Source organism: Arvicanthis niloticus, chromosome 9, assembly GCF_011762505.2.
Source record: "Arvicanthis niloticus isolate mArvNil1 chromosome 9, mArvNil1.pat.X, whole genome shotgun sequence".
NCBI lineage: Eukaryota > Metazoa > Chordata > Mammalia > Rodentia > Muridae > Arvicanthis > Arvicanthis niloticus.
In genome coordinates, this window is record NC_047666.1 from 79,744,953 (window position 1) to 79,770,206 (window position 25,254).

General features: G+C 43.3%; 1 protein-coding gene across 1 annotated transcript; it reads right to left on the reverse strand.

Moving 5' to 3' along the window:
- Window positions 1–1,005: 1,005 nt before the first annotated feature.
- On the reverse strand, window positions 1,006–18,797 carry LOC117715790 (sulfotransferase 6B1-like). Its single transcript, XM_034512634.2, has 6 exons — window positions 18,525–18,797; window positions 16,325–16,509; window positions 12,076–12,202; window positions 5,386–5,480; window positions 4,931–5,120; window positions 1,006–1,262 (listed from the first exon to the last, which is right to left on the reverse strand). Exons 1-6 carry the CDS (start codon window positions 18,667–18,669, stop codon window positions 1,129–1,131), a joined length of 876 nt encoding a protein of 291 aa, XP_034368525.1. The 5' UTR covers window positions 18,670–18,797; the 3' UTR covers window positions 1,006–1,128.
- Between the last annotated feature and the right edge of the window lie 6,457 nt (window positions 18,798–25,254).

A 25,254-nucleotide genomic window follows, 5' to 3' on the forward strand; every position in this document is an offset into this window, starting at 1 on the left:
TTCAATAACTTTATTTACTTGAAGAAGGGAAATGGCTAAAGCCAACCATTAGAAATGTTATTTCGAAGGTAAGAGTTGCACAAGGTCAAAAAGAATACTCTTTATTTGTAACAAACGCATGTGTACAGGAGATTTATACAAACTGAACTTCTTGCTGAATTATCAACTATATAAAAAAGACCCCAACAGATTTGTCACTAAACATTCACATAGATTCACAATACACTAGGGAATAAAAATCAAAGAGTTCGGCTGAACTCAGCAAATCAACCTCCTGCTTTGAGTTGAGCGTTAAGAGCTAGTCATAGTACAGTTTTGACTTCCCAGCAAGCCTCAGGAGAGTCTACAACTGAACTGTACTGGGAGCTTTGTGGGTGATCAACACTGAAGTTCATTGAGAGTTTATTACAGTGCCCTCTAGTGGAAGCTATGGGGTAATACACCTTACAGAGAGCTGTCCAGACTGGATTAGTGTTAGGACCAAGTCTGGAAGAGAGCATGCATACTCAAAATACTATAAAGAATCAGAAGCACAGAAACTGAACAGGAAAGTCCATTTTCAAAATGAGAAAATATATAATTTGAACATTAGGAAACATTAAAAAAATGCAGGCATGCCCAGCCATGTTTACCAATGAGTGATAGGATCCAGCTGTGAGGTTTCTCCAGCTTGATAGGATGGTGTCTTTTGTTCTTGTGGTTTTGAAAAGTATTTCTCACAGACACTTAGAAATGTTGAAATAAAAACATTAAGATACAGGCTGTGGCTGTCTAAATAGGGAGAAAATAACAATTTCTCAGGTATGTGACTTAATCCCTCCCCTCCTTTTCATGTCTGAGCAGCCCATGGAGGATTTGCAGTAACCGCTCTTGCTGCAAAGGAACCAGCCCCAGCCTCACTGAACTCACTGAAAATGGACACAGAGTTCAACGACTGGAGAATTTTATGCCCCCCTCTATATATAATTCTGCTGTCACCAAATATGATGCTAATAGTGTCTCATGAGTGCTGCTTTTGACACATTCTTGAAGTACGTGTTTCTCACGGAAAGAACTATCTGCTTTCCACATCAGTAAAGCATATTTACATGTGTCCCAGGCGCCACATGGCAGAGAGCGGAATCCACTTCATTTCCCGTCCGATTGTGCATACTCCTTCAAGAACCTGCCCACTTCACTGTTACTCATCTTCTCCGTGAATAGTTCATCAAAGACTCTGTTCTGCTTTGGAGTGAAGTAGTTTATCCAATCACCCACCACTCCTGGAAACATAGGAAATTGTCAGGCAAGAATCAGTTTCCACCCACAACACTCACAGAAGAAATCTACCAGCTTTGCAATCAAATGGGAGTGTGGTCTCTCCTGCTGATAAGATGATGGGGGCGGGGGTTATTTCTCACTTTCTCACTTGCTTCTTTGATGTTTCTAGTTACTTCTGTGACAGCTGTATATTAATTTCCACAGTTTATAATTATCTATTTAGAGAAAGATTTAAAATAAATACATGTAGTTTTGCTGGAGTAGCCCAGGACGTTCTAATCCAAATGTGGCAGTGTAAATGCAGCAGTGTGACTGCAAAGGTAGCACATAGGACTCCCTCCTCCGGTGCTTGCACTGCGGAGGCTGGTCTGAGAATACACCATAGGAATGGGTATTGTTTTCAGAAATGTCTTTTCTACAGAATGAACAATGGAGAACTGGGCACATAAGCAGAAGTTTTCGATACAAGGCGTTTGGTAATAAATATACATAGTCTGCCAGCCTCGCTGAATTTGAAAAATCCTTTTATGTCAGCCCCTCCAAACTGCCTTCCTCACTTCCAGTATGCTCCCCTTGTCAAACTTGGGGCTCAGGTTTCATCCCGTGGGTCTCCCTGACCTAGGGCCAACGGCACATTACTTTATCGCTACATTTGTTCTCCGTGGTCTTTTGTTTCCGATGAGCTTGTAAACCTTTTCAAGGGCTATCATGTACTCTGAGTGTAATCAAAATCTAGGCATCTTATGTCTCGTGTTCAGAAGACACACATGGCTTGATTGCATGCAGGACAATGTCACCTACAGGAAAAAAATCATGATGTTCTAAGAATAGCTTCTTTCTTTAAGTATTACATACTTTATTAAAAGCATATATATTATATATTTTTAGACATAGTCATATTACATAGTTCTGGTTGGCTTGGAACATACTATGTGGATCAGGCTGGCCTCAGATCTGATTGCCTCTGTTTCCAGAGTATTGGAATTAAAGATGCTCACCATCATGCTCAGCCCATAGGAAAATGAATATACTGAGATCATATTAAGATAGACGTCGTGGATCTGAACTCAGAAAACTGTGGCCTGTGTACTTAAACTTGTTCACCACTTGTTTTTGTTGCGTTTTGGTTTTCTGGTAGCTGATGTCGTTATTTCAAAGATGTATTTCTTTCTTGTGTATAAATGTGTGTCAGCAGTGGATGTAGCCAGCAGAGCCAGTCTTCCACGCTTACATCCAGAGCAAAGAAACCACACACAGGTGGACTGTCCATACTGTTAGTTACAGGTAGTGCGGATGGCGTTTCATCTGGGGATGTTCACCAAGGTTACAACCACGGTTGGTGGGCGGCGGGGTGGGGAATAACCATCACAGGGTTGTCTCGCTCTCACATGTGTGGGGTGAGACTTGAGAGCAACGATTGTTAACAAGAATCTCAAAGGATGATGTAATAAAACACAGGCCACGCCCCCATTACTCAGCCTCTGGTGATCCGTCCCTTCTCTCTGTTCCTTTGCCTCACTTATACACACTCCCCTCCCCGCCCCGCCCCCACCCACGCCGTAAGATCTGTCTGTTTCTGATTCTTCTCCAGAATGCCTCGCAACCTCTTACCCATTCCTGCCTGCCTTAAACTAACTACCATGCCGTGGCAGGTTACCTCGTGTGCCTGACCCTGGCTTTTGGTCTAATTCTGGCCTAAGTCTTTTCTTGGCTCCCCTGGGCTGCTTCTTCATTCCCTTGGGATATTAGGGTCTTCTGTCACTCCAGCTCTCGGCTTGCACCCAGATGACTCTGCCTCATCGCACAATCTGCCAATGGCTCCCTGATTGACTTCTCAAATAAATGCTATGCATGCGGGGGTGACTGACAACGTTTCTCACCTAAACAGTTTATCCAGCATCTTGCTCAGTTCTTCTGTCTTACGTCCACTCTCTTCTAAGCATGTTTATAATCTGCCTCTGCCAGTATGGCACACAGACCAGCTTGTGCCAGGTCCTCTCTTCAACCAGGAATAAAGAGGTTAGGAAGAGGAGAGAGGAAGGGAGGAGATGGGAGGGATGAGGAGTGGATGAGAGTGAAGAGGAGGGGACGGGAGGAGGGGGCTTCTCATGATGTCTAAGTTCTAAGGCACCAATATCTTCTCTCCTCCTTTGTACTTCGCACAGGCCCACTGCAGCACAGCACACTATTGTGTCTTCTAGAGCACACTGTGTGACTCAGCTGTGGTTCTGACCCCGCCCCTTCGCTGGCATTGGCTCTCCCTGTGGTTCTGACCCCGCCCCCTCACTGGCATTGGCTCTCCCTGTGGTTCTGACCCCTCCCCCTCGTTGGCATTGGCTCTCCTGGAAAGCATTCCTCGCCTGTTATTTTCATAACCGCTTCTCAAACTTTCAGTCCCAGATCTACCGGGGAGCAGGATCGCCTCCAGTGGGCATATGATCCTGCCCCCACACCCTGACCCACATTCCTAGTCACAGTTGCCTGCTGTTAGCATTGTGTATTCCTGTCTGGAACACGAATTTCTGAAGGAGAGATGCTATGTTTTATTCACTATTTGCATATTAGTTTTAGAATTAATAGCTTATTAATACTTGCTAAATTGAATGCTTGCCTCGTTTCTTAACTTTGGTTTTGTGACTCTGCATAAATAAGACTAAACTACAACAATAGAAAATTTGCAACATTAGGATAATCTGTTTTACATATGAGTTAGCAAATGTTTGCTTGGCCGGGGCATTGCTTATATTCCATTGGGACAAGAAGGGGACTAGACGTTTGCTTTTTAGTAAGAATCAGACATGCTTATATACTTACAAAGCATTTTGCCTTTGTAAGTTTTAAAGCATTTCTCCTATAGCTAGATAAAAACTTAAATACTTCAAAAACAGTTCTGGGGAGTGCAGAGATGGCTCAAAGGTTAAGAGTACTGGCTCCTCTCACAGAGGACCTGGGTTCAGTTCCCAGTACCCACATAGTGGTTTACAACCAACTATTTAACTCCAGTTTTAGGGGATTTAATGCCCTCCTCTGATTTTCTTGGGAACTGTACCCATATGGTGCAGACATACATATATATATATATACTTATATATAGTAAGAGATTACATATACATATACACATACACATGCACATACATATAAATCATATACATATACACATACAAACACACACACATATACATATACATATACATATATATATATATGATTCTATGTCCAGATATTTCCTACTTAAATCTGGAGAATTATTGGGAGAGATTTAATTCCCTTTCTTGTATTTCTATACACATTGATAGCTTTAAACGTAACTGCTGACATCCTCTGTACACAGAGGAGACTAGTTCCAGAATTCTCTAAGTCACCAACATTCTGAGATGCACGTTGCTTATACAAAATGGTATCTCAGCTCTGCTTATATAAAACTTGCATGTAACCTCCCCATACATCCTCCCATTACCATTAACTGTCTCTCCATTAGTTATTACAATCTCAACACCACATACATAGTAGGGACTTTGCTGTTGTCTGGGAAACAATGAAAATGGAAGTCTGCGCATGCTCAGTATGGACACAATCATCTCTCCAGGATTTTCAGTCTTTGTGGCTGACTCCTGGATGAGCAAAGAACCTGTAGAAACCTGAGAGCAGCAGCCGCCTCTTATCCACGCACCTTTTCTGAATACCAGGTTCCTGTCGGACGTGAGGGCACAGATGACGTGATTGGGATCGCAGTTTTCTTTGGCGGCGGCATTACTTTTCATTTCACTGAAGGATGTACTCCGAGCAATCTCACCCATCTCACTGTCATTCACATCAATGCCGAGGAAGGCAGTTATTTTCTTCAGACTCTTAACAAAATCCTGAGCAATAAGAAAGTTAAGTGAGTAAATGTGCCTCTTATCTGAATACCAATTCATTCCTCTAAATTTTAAGGCGAAATCCGCCCATTGTTTTGTTTGGTTTTGGCAAGGTGTCTCTGTCACCCTGGCTGATCTGGAACTCACTATGTAGGCCAGGCTGCCCTCGAACTCACAGAGATCTGCCCGCCTCTGCCTCCCGAGTGCTGGGACACTGGGTCAGTTTTCACTTAATTTGGTTTCAGCAGCTGAGCTGCTTGGGACTTACTTTTTTCATTTCTTCATAGAAGAGGAAGAGGACGTTTTTATCGTTTTTGTGTTCTTCCCAACTCAAAACGTGATCAAACCAGGAACCATATACAACTGGAAGAGAAGTACGTTACCGAGTTACTGTTTACAATGATGGCTTCTTCTGCCTGGGCTCGCCCACATCAGCACTTGCCCGCTGGGCTGGAGAGAGACTACCCAGAGGTTTTATTTCACTGCACCTTCACCTGGGGGAGGCGCTGCCTGGAGCTGCTGGCCACGCCTTCACAGTCCTGTGGGTAGTTTTTTCCTTATTTCTAGTAAATAGTTTTTATCACCATAAAAAGTAGCAGCAAAATTAAAGTGTACGTTTTTCTCGGTAATTACATTCTGAACTTTTAAAGCTCTTCCAAAGAAACATTAAGGATCAGTCATTTTCTTTAAAAGGGTTATTCATAATTTCAGGTTTCTATTACAAAATTTTATAAACTTTTCCCCTGGGCCATAGTCTCACTATGTAGCCCAGGGTAATTCTGAGACTCATGGCAATTCTCCTGCCTCAACCTCTCAAGTGCTGAGATTGTAACCATGAGCTATCACGCCCGGTTTTGAAGCTTCTTTTTTTAAAAAGGATCTTACAGTGACTATTGATGATTAACAATTAAGATGATTGTTATTTATTGGCTAAAATTTAAACTAAATTAAAAGCATAATAAATTTGAAGAATATTCCGGATGGGACTATTCAGCCTTTGGAATGTCTCTGCAGCTGCCAGCATCACTTTATTTCCTTGTCAAATGATAGCCTTGAAAATTTCTCAAGCCTCAAAACTCAAAATATCATTGCATGGAGCCGCCCTAGCAATGATGATTAGAAAACAAGGAGTACTCTAGTCGTCTCCAGATGCCAACTCAATTGAATACTATTTATAAAGCAGAATAAGTTTAAACGCATCCTTCCAGGGCTCAGTATCACCCTAAACTCAAACTCTAGCTTGTGCCCTCAGCATCAAAGATGCTGGCGTGAAAAGCTCCTGATGTCTGCTCACTCAGCAAACAAGAGTTTAGGAGTCCCTGAGTGTCTGTTAGACATTGCATGAAATGATTTGAACATGAAAGCTTGGAATAAATTATATATGATATGTTATTGCAATATAATTACCTAATTAACTAACTGCAATTTTTAGTGATTTCAGATTTTGAGGAAACAAATTGCAAGTACGTATACATTTCTTTTTATTAATTAACTCATTCATTCTCACAGTAATGTTTCATTGTGATATTTTCATAAATGTACAGTATTATTATTTGCTATTTTTATTTGCACACACACACTCATACACGTGCACACACACACACACACACTCACACAAACCCCACTGGAGTCTAGATTCCTCATATGAGAGGAAACACAAGGTGTTTGTCTTTCTGAGTCTCTCTTGCTTTGTTGTGCCTTTTTAAACCAGGAAGTTCTGGGATTGCTAAGATGCCATCACAGAGTTGGTTTCTACCCCAGGAACCCCAGAGAGATAGACAGTAAACTCCTCAAAGAGTTGCTAGCTTTTTCTTATCAGTTCTTCAGGCTGTTTTGGAATCTTACCTAATATCTTATCACAGAATTACCCAAGTTACCACCGTGGCAGTAGAAGATTGCTTGTCTATGAAGAATGGCCACCCTTTTCCCAGACTCAAATGCCTATAGAAGGGAGACTGATTTTTCTCTCCTACACCTTAAGGAACAAAGGATAATCTCACATTAGCGGGGTCTCAGCCTAAAGTAGGTCTGCCCCCTCTACCTCCTACTAATACCCACAGGCCCCACATGGGGCCATTGTCCACAGCTCTGATGCTGCCCGAGGTCTTCTGACCACAATCAGAGAAGCCCGGCTCCTGCAGCCAGTGGCACCAGTTGACTCAGAGTCATGGCTACTGGTTGAATGGAACTAACCTTGGCCGTTATGGGTTTTTCAGAAAGAAATGGAATGGATTGCAATGTACATTTAAGAATGACTTTCAGAGTTTGGGCTGCTCGTAATTTGAAAGGCAGCTGTTCTATTTGCCACAGGGGAATTTATATTCCCTCTTTCTCCAAAAGGTCGGAAGGCAGCTGAAAGAATCGAGATGCTATGTTACCTTCCTGGCTCGCACAGGAAAGCACATTACGACTTCATGCAGAGGAATCCTTAAAGGGATTAGATTTTTCAAGTAGCAAATTGAGTTACATTTAAAATCGTGAGCCCTCGTTTTCCAAGTCATTAACAGCCCTCCACTGTAAAGAAAATTCAGTTTCTAAAATAAAGACAGGTCTCCTTTGAGTGGAGCTGCTTTTCTGCCTACCCCTCATCTTTCCAGTCACTGGGTCCTCTCTCTCCACTTCTGCCTTTAGCTTCTGCCTGGATTGTCTTCTCTTACCAACCAACACTCCTTGTCTCATGAATGCCCGTGGGCAGAGCTGGCTCAGGCTCACCCAATCTAAATGTCTGAAAAGTAAGTCAGAAACTTTGCTTGCTAGAAACTTCCAGAACTCTGCTCCCTTCCTATAGAACACAAGTTTCTTTGAGATGTTATGTCTTTTGAGTAGTCCCCACCCCCAAGTCTTCAATCAACCTGGTCACGCTACCAAGGTCACCAAGGACGCTGACTGTCCGTCACAGTCATCTGTGTTGCCCCTGTCTTGCCAACAGCTGAAGTAACTTTACCGGACAGCTCTTACCATTCTCCACTGACCCTCGCCGCCCCTGCTTCCCGTTGATTGGCTCACTGAGCGCTGGGCTTTCCTCTTATTGGCTCACTCAGCTGTCTCCCTGGCAGAGCTCCCCTGCTACTTTAAGGCTTACATCAATAGACAAAAGAAGAAGAAAAAGCCACTCAGTGTTGAAGCAAAACACTTCATCTTCTTCCTTCTCCTTCTTCCCTCTCCTGTTGCTGTCAGTGCTCTGTATATAGACTCATGATACATATTTCCAACCTGTGACCCCACGGCTCCCTACCCACCTACGTGCATTATGTTAACGCTCTATTCTATGCACCAGCTGTTTCTGCCTTCTGCCGGATAGCAATTATAATGAATTTCTTAGTTTCTGGAAATCGCTCTGAAAATACAGCCATTGTATTATAAAGCAAAACTTTCTGGAATGGAAGGCCTAGAAAATACACGGCCCTGATACAAGGTTTGAAAGGGAGCTATAGGTGTAAACTGAGTTCAATGTTCAGATATTAGTTTCATTGAGCTATTAATGTGGCTTGATATCGCCAGAGCATAATTTATAGTTACTGTTTAACTTCACAGACTACTACCCGGAAGGTAAATTAGATGATTATATAAATGTCTGGCTGCATCTTTACTCTCCTGTCTTTTTATATAAGTGTACATACGAGCTGAGTGTACATAGGAAGATCAACCCGGGATATTGTAGCACCTTCATTATAAAATAACCTCCTTGCTGCACACCTCCCTCAGTGTGAAGCTACTGGAAAGTCTTCCGTGTCTAGTAATATAGCTGAGTAGATTCCTGCAGTGTCCTAAGGTCAGAACTTCAGTTTCAACTCTGAACTATCCTGTAGATGGGCCGTTCTGTTAGTCTTGTTTGTAGGTGAAGCATGGGTCTCTAAATAATTATGGGGCTGTCCAAAGTCACGCCGCATGAAATGCAGACCAGGACTGACACCCTGCCTTCCACCTGTTCTCTCTACTATACCACGTGCCACAAAAGAAGTAACACCATCTTCAGAGTCCTTCGGTCCCCACCCCCTTGCATGTGAGACCCACCCTTGGGCATCTGCATCTGCGCAGCAGCACCAACAATTCTGTTGCTACCCTGCCCGTTATTTGATGATGATGTCTTTTCCATGAGAAGATGTCGTGTAGCCTATGCTATCCTTGAACTTGCTGTGTAGCCCGGGATAATCTTAAACTCCTAATCTCCGTGCACCAACCTCCCAAGTGCTGGGATTCTATGTCTGTGCTCTGACTTACAAATAGGAAAAGTGAAGTTGCTGCTCACATCCAAATAAAGCTTCTTAATGATATACGGTGGTAACGGGGCTGACGCAGGATGACGTACCCAGGGTTGACGCAGGATGGCGTAACCCAGTGGTAGAATCATAATCCATGAGATCTCATTACAACTGAATATGTATTCGTTCACCCAAGGAGTAAGAGAAATGCCTGGAATGTTTTTCCAACCACCCTCTGCCTCTCCTTCTGAGAAGTCTGCTATAACGTGTGGTGCTCGCTGACTGATCATTTCCCCAGCCACCAAGCACCACACCATTATAGCAGGAGCGGGGTTATCCTGGTACTGCTCTGGTTCCTCCTATCTCACCCCGGTGTATTCACCTTCTGGGTGCAAAGTGATAGTAAGGACAGGGCCAGGTTGAAACGCGAGAAGCAAGAGGAGAGGCAGCCACACTCTGCAAAGTGGGAAGCAAAAAATAACATTTCTCCTCTTGAAGAAAAGCAGACTCAGGGTCTGTTCTGGAAAAAATATTGTGTGTTTAGATCCTGCTTATTCCAAAGATGAATTCAGTGAAGAGTGAGGCATGCTGGTTGTCTTTAAATATTTAGAAGATGGTCAGGCAGCTTTCTAGGCTGAACACATTGTGGCACCATGGTAATGGAAAAGATTTTGTAATAATAATTAAATCTTGGTTCTAGTCCTTATTTGTTATGTATTCGTGAGTGAGTTATTTGGCGTCCCTAGTTTGTCACCCCTTGGAGCTGTAAACTAAGGATAGTAGCGCCTACCACAGGAGGCTCTTTCTGGTGAAGGTGAAATAAGGTATTATTTACCTAACACTTAGCTAAGTGTCTGTCACATGGGAATCACACAGTAAAAGATAAGAATGAACCGCTCATTCTGTGGCCCTGTGAGGTTAATGAACCTGTTGTCGGGGTTGGAATGTTCAAGCCTAGCCTACAGCATTCTTGGGAGGTTGTGGGTGGTCACATAAAGGCCAGGTGCATGTCTGAATTCTATAAAGTACCTGCCGGTCCTGTGACGTCATGATTCTGCTAAGTATGTGGCATTTGTTAAGGGGGAAACTACACCACAAGGAGTTGAAACTGAGTGAGTCACACAGTCCCGGATGCGGGGGTGGGGTGGGGTGGGGTGGGGTCGTTGCAGATCTCAAGATAAGGCTTGCTGCAGCCTTGGTACAAACAGGGAGAGCTGAACAGGCTGCCGGCAAGATTGTAAATTGTGTCCACTTAGCTCAGGCAATATGTCCACAGGGGAAGGGTTCAATGGGTGCGAGGAGAGAGCATGAAGTTGGGGGGAGGGTGGTGGGGGTGGAGATAACTGGAAAAGATGGGGGAGAAGTAAGAAAGGACATGATCTAATGACATTCACAGGGGTGAAAGCCTCAAACGCAAAAAAAATTAAAACTCAAAAAAAGTAATATATAAGTGGATTCTTCGACCTAGGTTGGGACAGGGGTGGGGCATTAGCAGGTCAGATATTCCAGCCTACACCGTCTTTGCGACTTATTCTTTAAGTGAAAGTTGTTCACTAAATGCATAACTAGGAAAGACCTACAGTGACTCCCAAAAGCGATGCAGTTCTCCAAGCACTCATTTTAAACTCCTGTCTCCTAATTTCTTCACTGTATTGACACACTATCTGTGTTTAATATTTAAGAATTAAGTTTTCTGCTGGGCACTTGGGAGGCAGAGGTAGATGGATCTTTGAGTTTGAGAACAGCCTGGTCTACAGAGTGAGTTCTAGGACAGCCTGGGCTGCATAAAGAAACCTTGTTTTGGGGTGGTGGTGAGGGAAGAGTTTAAAAAGTTTTTAAGGTTCCTCCAACACCAGTGAGTCAGAGGGAGAGGAACAAAGGCAAGGCAGGGTGGCAGGACAGGGCACTGGGCACGTTGTCAAACCAAGTCTCACACTGTTTTCAGGATCAATTGCTCTGTTTCCTTTCCTGCGATCAATTTGCTCATGCTTTGTTTATTGGTTTCTTTGGGAGGATTTATGTGTGCATGTCTTTTATGTGTTTGTGATATCTACTTCCAGGCTACCTAACTGTCCTCTGCTGAGTGTATAATTACCTGGTGGTATTTGAAAAAAATTAGAAATTAATTTTTTAATTAAAAATTTTAAAATTTTCAAAAATTAAGAAAAAAGAATTAATCTCTGTTTTGAAGATTTTATAAGTAACTCACAAATGTGCTCTTCCTCATAGGACAGAAGAATGACTGTGACATAATTAAGAATTTGCTTAGAAGAAACAAAGACTGCTCTCCTCAGCGCATGAGTGGGAACCAGCAATTAGGTTTCATCCCAAGGTTGGAGTGAGCTTTCATTTTGGGTGAGAAAGTTCAGTGTATTTAATGAATTTTAAAAGATGATTGTCAGGGCTGGGAGATTGCTGCACACAATACCAGAACCTGAATTCAAATCTCAGCATCCAGGTTACAAGACAGCAGAGTGTGTCCACAGGCAAGTCAGGACCTCAGCCTGGCTGAGGTGGAAACAGGAGGACCTCTGAGGTCCCTGGATGCTAGCCCCACTCCAAGCTGAGTGACCTCATCTCAAGGAAGTAAGGTAGGCTTGATACAGCAGGGCAACAACGTTTTCCTTAGGACTCTGCATATCAATTCGTGAGCACACACACACACTCATTCACATAGCACACAGAGCACATGCATGCACACACAGAGAGGAAACAAACACAATTTAAAATAAGAAAGTGATGATTGCTATATTTACCGTCTCCTTTGAGAAACAGCTCTAAAAACGCAGCCCATGTTTCCGTGGAAGGGAGATTGGGGTTGTCCCTGTAGTAGTGGAACATGGACACGGCTGTATCCTTCGGATTTCTGACAATGTAGATAATCTGTTTTAAAAATGCAAACAATTTATCCTTGGATAAAATAGACACAACACAAAATATTTCTCAAAAGAAAGTTGCAGGTAAAACGTACCTATGCAAATTCCACCCTTTCCTTTTTCCTTTCCTTTTCTTTCCCTTTCTTTCTTTCTTTCTTTCTTTCTCTCTCTTTCTTTTTTGTTCCTTCCTTCCTTCCTTTTTTCTTTTTAAACAGCATTAGCTGATGACTAAATAGTTCTATGCTTCAGTCTCCAGAAATCCACTGCACATAAGAATGAATCATCCAAGAAGAATGTTAATAAGGAAAATTTGATCCCAGAGGTCCTAGAGGTGACCTATCTATCTTGCTGTGTTTTAAACTAGGCCCCTGTGGCCAATGGTGCTCAAATCCCTGTGAACGGCTTTCTAAATCATTTTGCTAAGTGTGGCCCTGTCTTTTAGAGGCAGGCATGGGAAAATCTATTCATTGTCAGGCAAAAGAACGTTTTGTTATCTGTATGATAGATGGCATTTGAACTCAGCAAGATTTTCCACAAACTGTCTATTATTCTTACTGGAAAACTGTCGTCTGGATCTTCCCCTTTTGACAATTTAATTCCTTGCTGAGCAGAACATCCTAAGATTCCCTCCCAGTGCCTAGGAATACTGCAATGATAATTCAATCCTCAAACATGTACTCAGTGTGTGCTGGATACCAGAAAGTACTCAGTGACTCAGCTCCAAGGGTGTAACAACTAGCAAGACGGGGAGGATGTGAGCTCTCTCTCAGCGGTATAGTTGGCTGACTAGCAAGACAATCAAACACTCTCTTGACAATGGAGCATTGTAGGAGCTCAAAGACAGGATTACAAAAGGAACAGAGAGAATCTTCCAGAAACCAATAGAAAAAACTATAGGTAATGGAACCTTTCTGATCATAGTCAACACTGCACAGGTTAAGAACGAAATGTTCTCCGATTTTTAACTGCCAGTTGGACAGATACTATTTACCAAGATAAAAGAATTTGCTGAGTCACCATTAATGTACTGTTATCTTTCTGTAGCATGTTCATAGTCCAGATGTTGTATGTGTGATCCATATGAATCCTGAATCTTTGAGAGATGTGTAAAGGTCAATGTGTCAGGAATGAAGACCAACCTTCACCCAGCCCCACCCAGGAAACTCTCTGGTTTATGCTGTAATATGAAGCAACCTCACAGACCTTGGGCCTTCTCTTACTGTGCCAGGCTTGCAGAACAGAGTCCCAGAAACCCAAGGCTTGCTGAACTTACTTCTAAAACTCCAAAATGAAATAAAGTAGCAAAACCTTATGCCTCCACTGATAAGTTGGACAAAGTTGTTGGGCAGAGAAGCAAGCCTTTGAAGGTGCCCTGGAGTTATGTATCTCTGCATTACAGACTTGGAAACACAATGCAGTCCGCTTTTATAGATGTTGGAGTAAACTGAGAAACCTGAGGAGGTTAGGAGCTATAAAGAAAAGTCAGGGTGGTACTCTAGGAGACTCGGGGAAAGGGGCATCAGTTAAGCATCGTCGGGAGATGGAGAGATGGTTAAAGGTCAAAAACCCTCACTCTTCTTCCAGAGGAGCCCAGTTCCGTTCCCAGAACTCACACTGGGCAGCTCACAGCTGTCTGTCATTCCAGCTCCAGAGGGATCCAATGCTGCAGGTGTCCATGGACACTTGCACTCATGCAAACAAGTGCACACACACACACACACAAATAATAAAAGTAAAATCACTGTTAAGCATCATGAAATGAGAAACAAAATATAACTTTCAAACTATGGATTTTCCTAACAGAAAGTGAGAGAATTACAGATTAAGAAGCAAATTCAATTGTTTGTAACCCCCCAACACTCTCTTCTGCCCTCCCAACCACACACAACAGCTACACGTGAGGTGCAAAGACACCCATGACAGTGTAACACCCATACACATGAAATCCCTTTTTAAAAAAGAATAAACAAAAGGCCAAGGGAAACTGAGAGGTTTTGGGGGGACATTCAGAGGGGTGAGCCTCTGGTCCAATCAGCCCTGCAGGGGTAGGCAAAGCTTGACTGAGTCTCAGGCCCTCAGGACTAACCCTCAAGCACATGCATGGAGGGCCTTTAATTATATGCAGCATTGCGTCATGAGCTGATAGGAACAAGGTATTCAACTTGTGTTTCAATGGGCAACCGGGGAACCTGCAATTGACTTAGATAAGAAAGTATTTGCTGACTCATTTATTATCATTCCTGTCTTCTGGAGGGAACAGGAAGAGGCTTGGTTCCCATCACAGCCATTCAGAAAGAACGCACCTTAAGGCTGCACCTTCAGTGTAGAGGTGAAGAAGAAGCAGTCTCAGCCTCAGGGTCCTTGCTCAAGTGGCCTGTGACACACATGTGTCAAGTGTGTGGGACAGACACAAAACTTCCTGACTGGTAATGATTGCCTGAGAATGTCATCAGTTACTGGAATTAGATCCCCACCTCCCTCTTTCCTTTTGTTCTCTCTCTGTCTCTCTCTGTCTCTCTGTCTCTCTCTGTCTCTCTGTCTCTCTATCTCTCTCTGTCTCTCTGTCTCTCTCTCTCCCTCCCTCCCTCCCTCCCTCTTCCTTTCTCTCCCTCATCTCCCTTCTTACTCTCCCATCTCCAGTGTTTCTTCCATGTCTCCTGTCTCTCCCTCTCTGTTTTGTATTTAACTCAGTCATGAGAAAGGCAAGTGTCTGTCTGTCTGTCTGTCTCTCTCTCTCTCTCTCTCTCTCTCTCTCTCTCTGACTTCTTCCCTGTCTACCTCAGAAACAGCCTGTCAGAAAGAAAAATGGTTTGTTTAGTTTTAAAACTGTAATTGAATTAAGCTTTCTCTGTTCTTAAAGACAGAACAAAACCCTGACATCACCCCTGATTGATTGTGTTTACTTGTATTTGTGTAGGAGAGGGGCCAGTACAGAGCTACGGTCACAAGATGACCTAAAAAGAGGGTCTTCTCTGTCTGCACCTTCACGTGCACAGGTGTCTTGTTTTGGTTTGTGGAGTTAGAAAATGGCTGACCTGGTTGGAAGAGGCTTCATTTCCAGGGACTTTATACATGTCTTGTCTCTGATTTCCAAACATTATTATTCTTGTGTTTTACTTCTGATCAAAATGTTCCTTATCCATATATTCTGAAAATGATTACATTGAATGCTAACACCATATGCTAGAAATTCACGTTACTTGTTGGGCTACTTGTTCCTAGTATTGCTTTTCCTGTGTAGATACATGTCGATCAAATTGAGAATATTTGTTACACATGAACTAAAAGCATGGTTTCTTCATCCCTTCATCATGTAAAAATCCCTCCGTGAAAATGTAAATGAGGAAAGAAAGCTGTGTAAATGGAAAATGCTCTTTCCAATTATAATTGGCTTTTTAAAAAAGTATAACCCGAGGGCTGGAGAGATGGCTCAGCGGTTAAGAGCACTGACTGCTCTTCCAGAGGTTCTGAGTTCAATTCCCAGCAACCACATGGTGGCTCACAACCATCTGTAATGGGATCCGATGCCCTCTTCTGGTGTGTCTGAAGACAGCTACAGTGTACTCACATACATAAAATAAACAATTCTTAAAAAAAAAAAAAAAAAGTATAACCCATGAGTTAATAATGTCTCAAAGAAACTGTCCTTTAGCATTTCAACCTATAATAACTTTTTAATTAAAAAATAATTAAATGTAAACAGCACTTGCTTTGCTACCATCAAGTCCCATGACGGGGCAAGAACCCAAGAGCCCTAAGGCTAGGGAGACGACTCAGTGGTTAGGAGCACTGGCTGTTCTTGTAGAGGACCGGGTTCAGTTCCCAGCACCCACGCGGTGGCGCACAACTGCCTGTAACTCCAGTTATAGAAGAAGTTATGCTCTCTTTGGGACCTCAAAACCCCTGCATGCACACGGTGGGCATACGTACCTGAAGGAACTCACGCTTACGAGTCAAATAGAAAAAAAAAATGAATCTTTGGGGAAAAAAGAACAGTATCCCGAGGCTGCCCCTGAGCAGAAGAACTGAGCATTCCGAGGCTGCCCCTGGGAAGAAGAACTAAGCATTCCGAGGCTGCTCCAGAGCAGAATGGAACACTCCGAGGCTGCCCCTGGGCAGCAGCACTCACCTTGCACTGCTTCTGTTTCACAGTCATCGGAAGCATTTCGTAGTTCAGATGGGTCGGGATAGCTCTTCTCTTAGGAACCGTTTTTAGCTCTTCAAGTTTGGAAATGTCTCCCAGTTCAATAGGAGATGTGAGCGTGACGCCAGCGTTGGGAATGCTCTCGATGACTTCTGCCAGCCAGTGGGTGCCTGCACACAAACAGAAAGGAGAATGCAGCTTTAACTAAATGTTACAGCCGAGCACAGAGCGCACAAGCACGCTATGTGAACACGGCAAGAGTGACTGCTGTCAGCAGTCCTGACGCTCACATCCCTGGAACCTGGTGAAACTTGGTTTGTGGAGTAGACCCCGGTTACAAGAGTGTAAAGGTTTGCACTGGACGCTTGCTGAGTCCTTTCTAGACCCTTCTGATCACCAGCTCACGGGCATGTTCCCTAATGTGGTTCCCATTGTCCTTTTATAGGCGATCTTCTACACTTTCAACCACCCCTCTCCCAAAGTCACTTTTCCTTTCTGTCTCTCGTGGTACCCAGCCTCTTCCTCTGCTAGAACACACACCAGAACACAATTACTATGGCATATGTGTGTGTTCACCTCCCTGTTCACCTTCTGAAGAGATACACATAGATCTCTCTGTATTCATAGAATAGTATCTGTGCAAGCCAAGCATTTAAATCATAAATGTTTGTCATACTCAGAGAAATAAAAGTCTGATACCATAGAATCTGAAGAAAACAGAGTTCTGGTTTGTTGGTGTTTTTTTTGGGGGGGGATGGTGTTGTTTTAAATTGAATCTGTTATTATTGTATTTGCACATAACATGGGGGGGGTGAATGTCACAGAGCACCTGTGAATGTCAGAGGACAACTTCGTAGAGTGGGTCATGTCTTCCACCTTTCTCCTTACTCTGTGGATTAAATTCATATGGCCAGGCTAACACAGCAAGGGCTTTACCCAGGTGCCTGCCATCTTGTTGGTCCAGTGTTCTTGTGTTTATTAGTGATACGGGGATTGTTGCACAGGGGATGATACAGGGGATTGAACCTATCCATCATGCTACACAGATGCTCTTCCCTGAATATCCCACCCCCACACCCAGCCAAGAAAACAACTCCACACTTTGATGAAGCAAATGGTGGCTGTATCCCAGTTTTGCAGCAGAGAAGCTAAAGCTTGCAGGAGGGAATGGGGGCATTTTGTTAGTTTGAAGACTACATCCCTGGGGAGGTTAAATCAGGCTAGTGTCTTATTTCACTGTGATTTCAGTGATGTGTAATATGTACAATTTCATGGCTGAATAAATACTCAGTCTAAAGTGATCTGATTTGCTTTATAAGTTTTATGTTATGTGTACTTTACAAAGGTCTCTTTTAAAAAAGATTTATTTTATTAGTGTGAGTGTTTTGCCTGCAGGTATGTGTGTGTATCTTGTGAGTGCCTGGTGTCTGCAGAAGAGGGCATTAGATTCTCTGGAACTGGACGTGTGTGTGTGTGTGTGTGTGTGTGTGTGTGTTTTTCTCAAAAGCCTCTGACCCTTATGCACTTTGCATCTTCCCATACTGATGACCTGGTCTAACTGGTGACTCTAGGTCATAACTGACTGAACAGCGGCTTGGCCGCTCACTGCTGAACTCCATAACTATAGCCACCATCTCTATGTGACCACTATTCTGGAAACAGTAACAGGCAACTGGATGTTACATAACACAACAAGATTTTCATAGAACCAAGTCCGACAAAGTACAGACTGCATTACTTCTCCTCACTTACACCCATGGGTGTACAACTATGTAGGAATCGATTCTGAAGTAAAACTTTAGCAGGGAAAGTATTTATGGCTCTTATTAGAGCAGGTGAAAAAAAGCTGTAGACAATTAAGTATGAACTGAGCAAAGGTGGTTTAGTCATTGGGTGATCTGGGCAAGATACAATGGGAATCTATCGCATAGCTAATTTGCTTATTACGTATGAGATACCGACATTTGTGCACCTTCAGAAATCAAATGAAAAGGAAAGCTTTAGCAGGGCTTCAATTATTTCACCTGAGTCTTTTTAAAGAAGTCGAAATCCCTGAAGATCACCTCCTCCACCCCCCCCCCATCCGCCTTGGGAATAAAATGTCTGATAAGTAAACGGAAACAATGTTTTTGCCTATTACTGTTGCATCTTTGTATCTTATAGTACACTTTAGAAGAAAACTCACCAGATTTTGGGTAGGAAACCAGAAATATGTCATCTTCTCTAGCATCAAAAGAGTCCAAGGAACCAAGGAGTTCTTCTGAAGACATGGTGGAGAAGATGATGCCCATGTACTTATGAAGGAGGCTTGGCTGACTCTGGGATGACATCTTCCACTGACCCTATGAGAGGCTGTATACTCAACACGGTCCCTCTACAAGCCACAGACAAACCTGGTCCTTGGTCACAACCCTGGCAGAGTGGCAGAAGAATCTTGGTATCTCCAAGCTGACATTCCATGTGTCTATATATACCTTTTGCAATTCTCTACAAGAATAATTTTTAAACCACATCTGAGCCAATGTCTATTATAAAAAAGTCATGTTATCTGAATTTTTCTGATAAGGCAGGTTACAAAATGTGTCCTTCCACCCAGTTCAGGATCGTTTGCATAGAACACTATAGGGCAACCAAGAGTAATCACTGTGTTAAGATAATACCACTAATCAAATCCTTTGTCCTAAACAGGTAAAATCTTTAGTCACCATAATGAATTATATCACTAAAAGTAATTAGGAACATTGGGTTTCTACTTATTAACACAGTCTAGGAAGTAGCCAGTATTTACAGTCTGAGGGGAAAGGAGACAGCAACAGGGAAATAGAATGTTTCCAGGAATTGGGAAATACTCTTGCGACAATCTTTATGAGCTTTAGTTTAGAAGAAATACAATGAGAGTCAGAATCCCACACTAAAAAGAGACTTCTTGAGGACACATGCAACCAGGAGGCTGTAGAAAGAAGGAAGTTCATTTTTCTTTCACTCAGTTTTAGTCTTTGTTGGTAATATTACAATATTCCAGATTCAATTAGATATAGTGAAGAAATGTCCAATTATTTCAGTGAACCTTGGTTGAAAATCTGGCTTGTCTGATACTGGAAGAACATGAATGAAGAAATGGAGAACATTTTAATTGAGCGTCAAAAACAGAGGTTAATATTTGAAGAAGAAAGGTGCCCGTGTCAGTAACAGAAACAAATGAACATATACCAGGGGGATGAATCCATACACAGGAGATGACAAAGAGCCCACTAATAGAATAAGCACATGAACCGAGAACACCTGCTGGATGGTGAGATCAGCTTGAAGTGGCCTGGCTTCCTGTGTTCTAGGACAAGGCAACAGGAAGCAGAGCTTGAGGCTGGGCTGCTCAGTCGGTGCAGTTGCCTGGCATGTAGGAACCCAGCAACACAGATACACAATATGGTGGTACAGGCCTGCAATCCCAGAACCCAGTAGGTGGAGGCTGGAGGATTGGAAATTCAAGGTCCTTTTTTAAAAATAAAATTATTGGCAGGAATAACTTTTAATAGTTAATTGTTTATCACTTCTCATTGGCTTCCTTTAAATAAATGTGTATTTATTTTTACTTAATTGAAATATAATTATTTTGCATCATTTCTCCCCTCTCCCACCTACCCCTCACAGGTCCCCTCCTCCCAAATTCAACCCTCCTCTTCCTTAACTTTGTTTTTACATGTACATATAAACATAAATGAGTAAATGTACAGTCAGTACCCAGTACAGCGTGACTCAGCACTGTCACTGTTTCTTGCATGTACACGTTTCTAGGACTAATCAATCACTCAGTATTGGAGAACCAATCATCAGGGCTCATCCTTGGGAAAGACTAACACCCCACCCCCACCCCTACACCCCCCACACTCCAGCACTTGTTAAATATTCATAGTTCTTCATCTAGGAGTATGGTCCATGAGATTTCCACCATCTGCACTGGGGTATCAAACTGATGTGGAATTGTTCAGGTCTTGTTTAGGCAGCCATATTGTTGAGACTGCATATGTACAGTTTCTCTAGCATGGCTAGAAAGTACGACCTCACATTAGACTCCCTGGTCCGATCAGACAACCTTCCGTTCTCTCTTTCTTGATGGTATTTGAGCCTTGGGTGCAGGGGCTGTGTTGTAGATGTAGATGGTGTTGAGCATCCTGTGGTCCACTGTTCTCCCTATTTTGACCAAGGGTGGTTTTCTGCGAGGTCTCTGTGTGCTGGGAGCAGAAGCTCTTTGACAAGGGGTGAGAGCTACACGCACCTGTGGTAGATACGGGGACAATTGTTTAGAATGCAGTTAGAAATTACTTAATGGGTGGAGGTTCTGCTTTAAGACCCACGACCTCACCAGTCCCAGGTAGTTGACGAAATCTCCAGTATCAAATGATTTCCTCCCATTGAATGGGCTTTAAGTCCAACTAGACGGCTGTTGGTTATCATCCAGGGAGGGATAAGTGCTGTCTTTGCAGCTTTAGGGATATCGTGCCACACTGGTCCTTGTGGTTCCTGCTCATTAATGCTGGGTAGGACTATTGATTATTTTCCTCTCTTGGCAGTTGGCATATCAATTCCCAGTACTATGGCAGTTTGCATATCAATTTCCAGTACTATGGAAGCTAGTCCTCAGGGAGGAGGCTTTCCCCTCAGTTCCTGCTAAAAATCCCGAGTCCTATGTCCAAAGTACATGGAGTGTTCAGCAGTAGGATCCTACCTTCCACTTCTGGGAGACAACCAAGGGCAACAGCAGTAGCGTTTGGCGAGTCTCTCGGGCAATCCTGAGTCAACAATTGGAAACCCTAATACTCATGCCTGGTATTAGGGATTTTATTAGATAATCCATGGCTCTTTGTCACACCAAGTGAAATAATTTCATTTAAAATATATAACGTGTATATCTATGTAATTTTAGGATTCCCTATGTCTTTATCAAGTATGATTAGTGTAATTTATCCCTTTACCTCCTCTTCTCTATTGTCCAGCCTTCTACCTCCCCAACCAAAGCCCCTCCCTTGTCCCCCCACCCTCTTTTTGTCTCCCTCACCTTCATCTTGTCCCCCCACCCTAGTCTTGTCCCCCCCGTCTTGTCTCCCCCCCCTTGTCTTCTCTCCCCCCACCCTCGTCTTGTCCCCCCCCACCCTCGTCTTGTCCCCCTACCCTCATCTTGTCTCCCTCACCCTCGTCTTGTCCCCCACCCTCATCTTATCTCCCCCCACCCTCATCTGTCCCCCCACCCTCATCTTGTTCCCCCACCCTTGTCTTGTTCCCCCCACCCCCGTTTGCCTCTTCATATCACCTGATTCCTGTTATTCCTTTCTCTGAGCTAGCCCTGCACTCCCAATCCTGGTCCCTCATTTCTATTTCCTCATTTCTATTTATGACAGTTACTCACACCCCTTCTGGTCCCTCATTTCTGGTGAACAGTTACTCACACCTCTTCAGGTTAGAAAACTTAGAGTTAGAAACCACAGACAAGAGAGAAAATGCAATGTTTGTCTTTCTGGGCCTTGGTTACCTTACTCAGTCTACTATTTTTTTTTTAGTCCTTCTTGGCTACCTGGCAAGTTCAAAGTCAGCCTGGTTTGCATGAGATCTTGTCTCAAAAGAAGAAAAAAAGAATTTGAGAAAGGATTTAGAAACCAATACTACTTATGATGGTACAAAAACAAAACAAATCTTTAAGTATTGGTCTAATACATTGTGTTCAAAGCAACGTACAAGGAAACCAGTCAAGCATGACAGAGATCATTAGTGAGCGCTTAGATAGAAATAATAGAAATCAATTATATTGCGGAGCTGATGATTCAGGGTTATTAGTGTGTCAAAATTTGGCTTATGATTTATAGTCAATACAGTGGGATCAAAATCCAAATAGGCAGTTGCCACTTGTCTAAATGTGCATGAGTGACTGTCAGCTGGCAACATCTATGTAGAGACACACATAGGTCTTAGAGTAGACAAATCTTAAAAAGGAAACACTCTTCGGACTTATAAGACTTTAAGGGGTGCCACAGGATAGTGGTAGTTAAGGATGCTATAGGCTGAAGCCAAGACTGTACATATAGACCAGAGGGATAGAAGAAAGAGTTCAGAAAACAGTACACACATAAGTGGTCACTTGATTCAAGACAAAGGTGAATTTGAGTAAATAGAAGTGTTTTTTTTTTTTCAGTGACTGGCACTCATTCTTGGAAGTGACATGAATACCACCTTATATACAGATAGTTACATTTTTGAAGTAAAAATCTTCTAGGAGAAAGGATATCCTTAAAAGGATATCTTCAGACTCTTTAGTAAGCCAAAGATGTCTTCAAAATGATAGGTGAGAACGCTGACTGTTAGAGCATTATAATTGGACTCGGTCATGTTAGGAATTACTGTTGGCTAAATGTCATCATTAAGAGAATAATAAGGAAGTCACAGACTGCCAGAAAAATACTGGAATCTATATATTAAACTCTGTGTTCATTAGGAGACTCTTTAAAGAACCCCCACTAAGATCAATATTTAGAAAAAATATAAGTCAACAACAACAACAACAACAACCAAAAAAAACGAGCCGAGATCTGAGAATGTCTTTGTAAAGTGTTCGGCGGTAGCACTCAGGAGGTAACGGGGAGTTAAAACTAACTATCAGGGAGGTCTGTTTCCAGCATGCTGGTGTCAGGAGCCTGGTGCATCTGCTCACTGGGAAGCAATGATCAATAGTGGCCTGTCTTACAATACGGTGGGTAACGAGCATCTAGAAGCTCTAGAAATTGGCCAAATGGTAGATGGCGGTCATCCATCAGTGTTTACTTATGTGTCTACGACAGGGGGAGGACAGTGAGCACACTGAGAGCTGAAGCACTGTCTGCTGCTCTCCTCAGCGACCCTTTCCTGCCTGTTTAACAAGGACACTCCATTACAGACAGGAAGGCCCAAAGGAAAGGGTCTCTGGGAAAGCTTTCCTCTGGCATTTCTCAGCTCCTCCAGCACTTCAGATGTCCTCTCCCTCAGAGTGTCAGGTTGAGAGCTGACTATGGCAGGAACTGCAAAAGATTCCAGGCCCAGCACATAGCATTTGAACTCAACCACAGTGCTATTATTTAGGATAAAACAGGACCAAGAGAATATGGAGTTAAATAATCAAACTGAGCCTGCGTTGTTAACACTGGATGCTCAGGGAAGGAATCAATCTTCTGCCTGAGGTTTCAAGACCCGATACCTGCAGAGACTTTCAGATGTAATTAAGTAAAGGACACAACGGTAAGACAGACAGATGCATAAGTCTTTCATAATCAGCATTTAGAAACTGTCTTCATTCCTGTTGGCCTGCCTTGAGCTGTTGTGACAAACACCTGAGATCTGAGTTGGTTTGGCTCCAAGTTTCCTAGATTTCTGACGTTGGCCACTCGGCCTTGTAAGGTTTAGTCCTGTGGAGGCCTAAGAAATGGGGAGGTGGGGGAGGGAGAGACATAAATAGCATTCACAGTCTGTACACATTCCTAGCCCAGTTACTTTCTTAGGTTGGCTTTTGCCTGTTGATTTGGAAGGATTTTAAAAATTCTAAAGGACTGATCATTTATATTTCCCAAGGTGTCCTTTGTGCACTAGTTTTGTTTATATCTTTTATTATGCAGATTTTGATATTTTATGTAATTAATCAGTATAATCCTTTTTTAAAAAAGAAGAGAAGCCGGGCAATGGTGGTGCACGCCTTTAATCCCAGTACTGGGAGGCAGAGGCAGGAGAACTCAGTTCGAGGCCAGCCTGGTCTACAGAGTGAGTTCCAGAACAGCCAGGGCTACACAGAGAAACCCTGTCTCAGAAAAAAAAAATTAAAAAAGAAGAGAAGAGAAAATAAAGAAATCATGAGAGGACTGTGTGTGTGTGAGAGAGAGGGGGGGAACTGAAGGGCCCGGGCCTGCCACGTGCAGGTGTGCGAGCAGCGTGGGTTTCTGAATCTTGTTGGGCAATTGGTGATTCCCACTGCTCTGACAAGACTGGAGCTCAGAAACCTTGATTGAGTTAGTTTTGCAACACTGGGCGGGCGCTGGGCTGTGAGAGGCTACCAGGGTGCCCCTGGGGCGGGGAGTGAACTCAGCCTGATTCTGTGGGCAGCGCAGGACTCTAGAGTGGACCTAGAAGTCAATATCTCCATTGGCTGGAATGCAGAGAAGTCCTCCATTACAGCAGCACGACAGGTCCCAATAACATGAGAAAGGCCAGGGTTCCAAGAGCTTTATTGACAGGGTGGATGATAGATGGTCTGGATGTGCACACCCCTCCCCACACACACACACACACTTAAGCCAGGAAGGACCTGACTTATATAAGGAGGGAGAAGGGGAGGAGGGTCACGTAATTAGCTATGCCCTCTGGCCTTTAGGTAACTCATTAATGTGGAAATCTCTGAGGCTGAAGCCTGCAGTCATGCTCTCTACCTGTGCTGGGTGACATAAACCTCTCTGGGAGGGACTGCAATGTCCTATGTGACTGAAAGGCCAGGTTAATGGAGTTCCACGCCATGTGTTAGGAGCCTGGATTCTGGGAGTGCGGTGGAATAGATGCCCATCACTTGCAGGGTCTCCAGGCTACTTCCACCCAGCACTTCTACCAAAAACCAAGACCCCTTTCACTGCTCCACAGGAGTGTGCTGTGGAGGTCTTTTTACCTTTCAGAGGCCAGGAAGCAACAAGATAGACAAGGCCATCCTCTTACTACCTTCAGGGGCACACCCCAATGCCACTGGCTCCTGCTCTTAAGTGTCTGCCACCCAGTACATGAGGCTGATGCAGACGGAACCACCGGTTATTTGCAGACATTTCTCATCCTAATTAAGGCAAATCCCATAAACAAAACTCTGTTCCCTTTCATTTATGATTTATTTGGCCTTCTCAAGCTGTTACGTTCTTATATTTCCA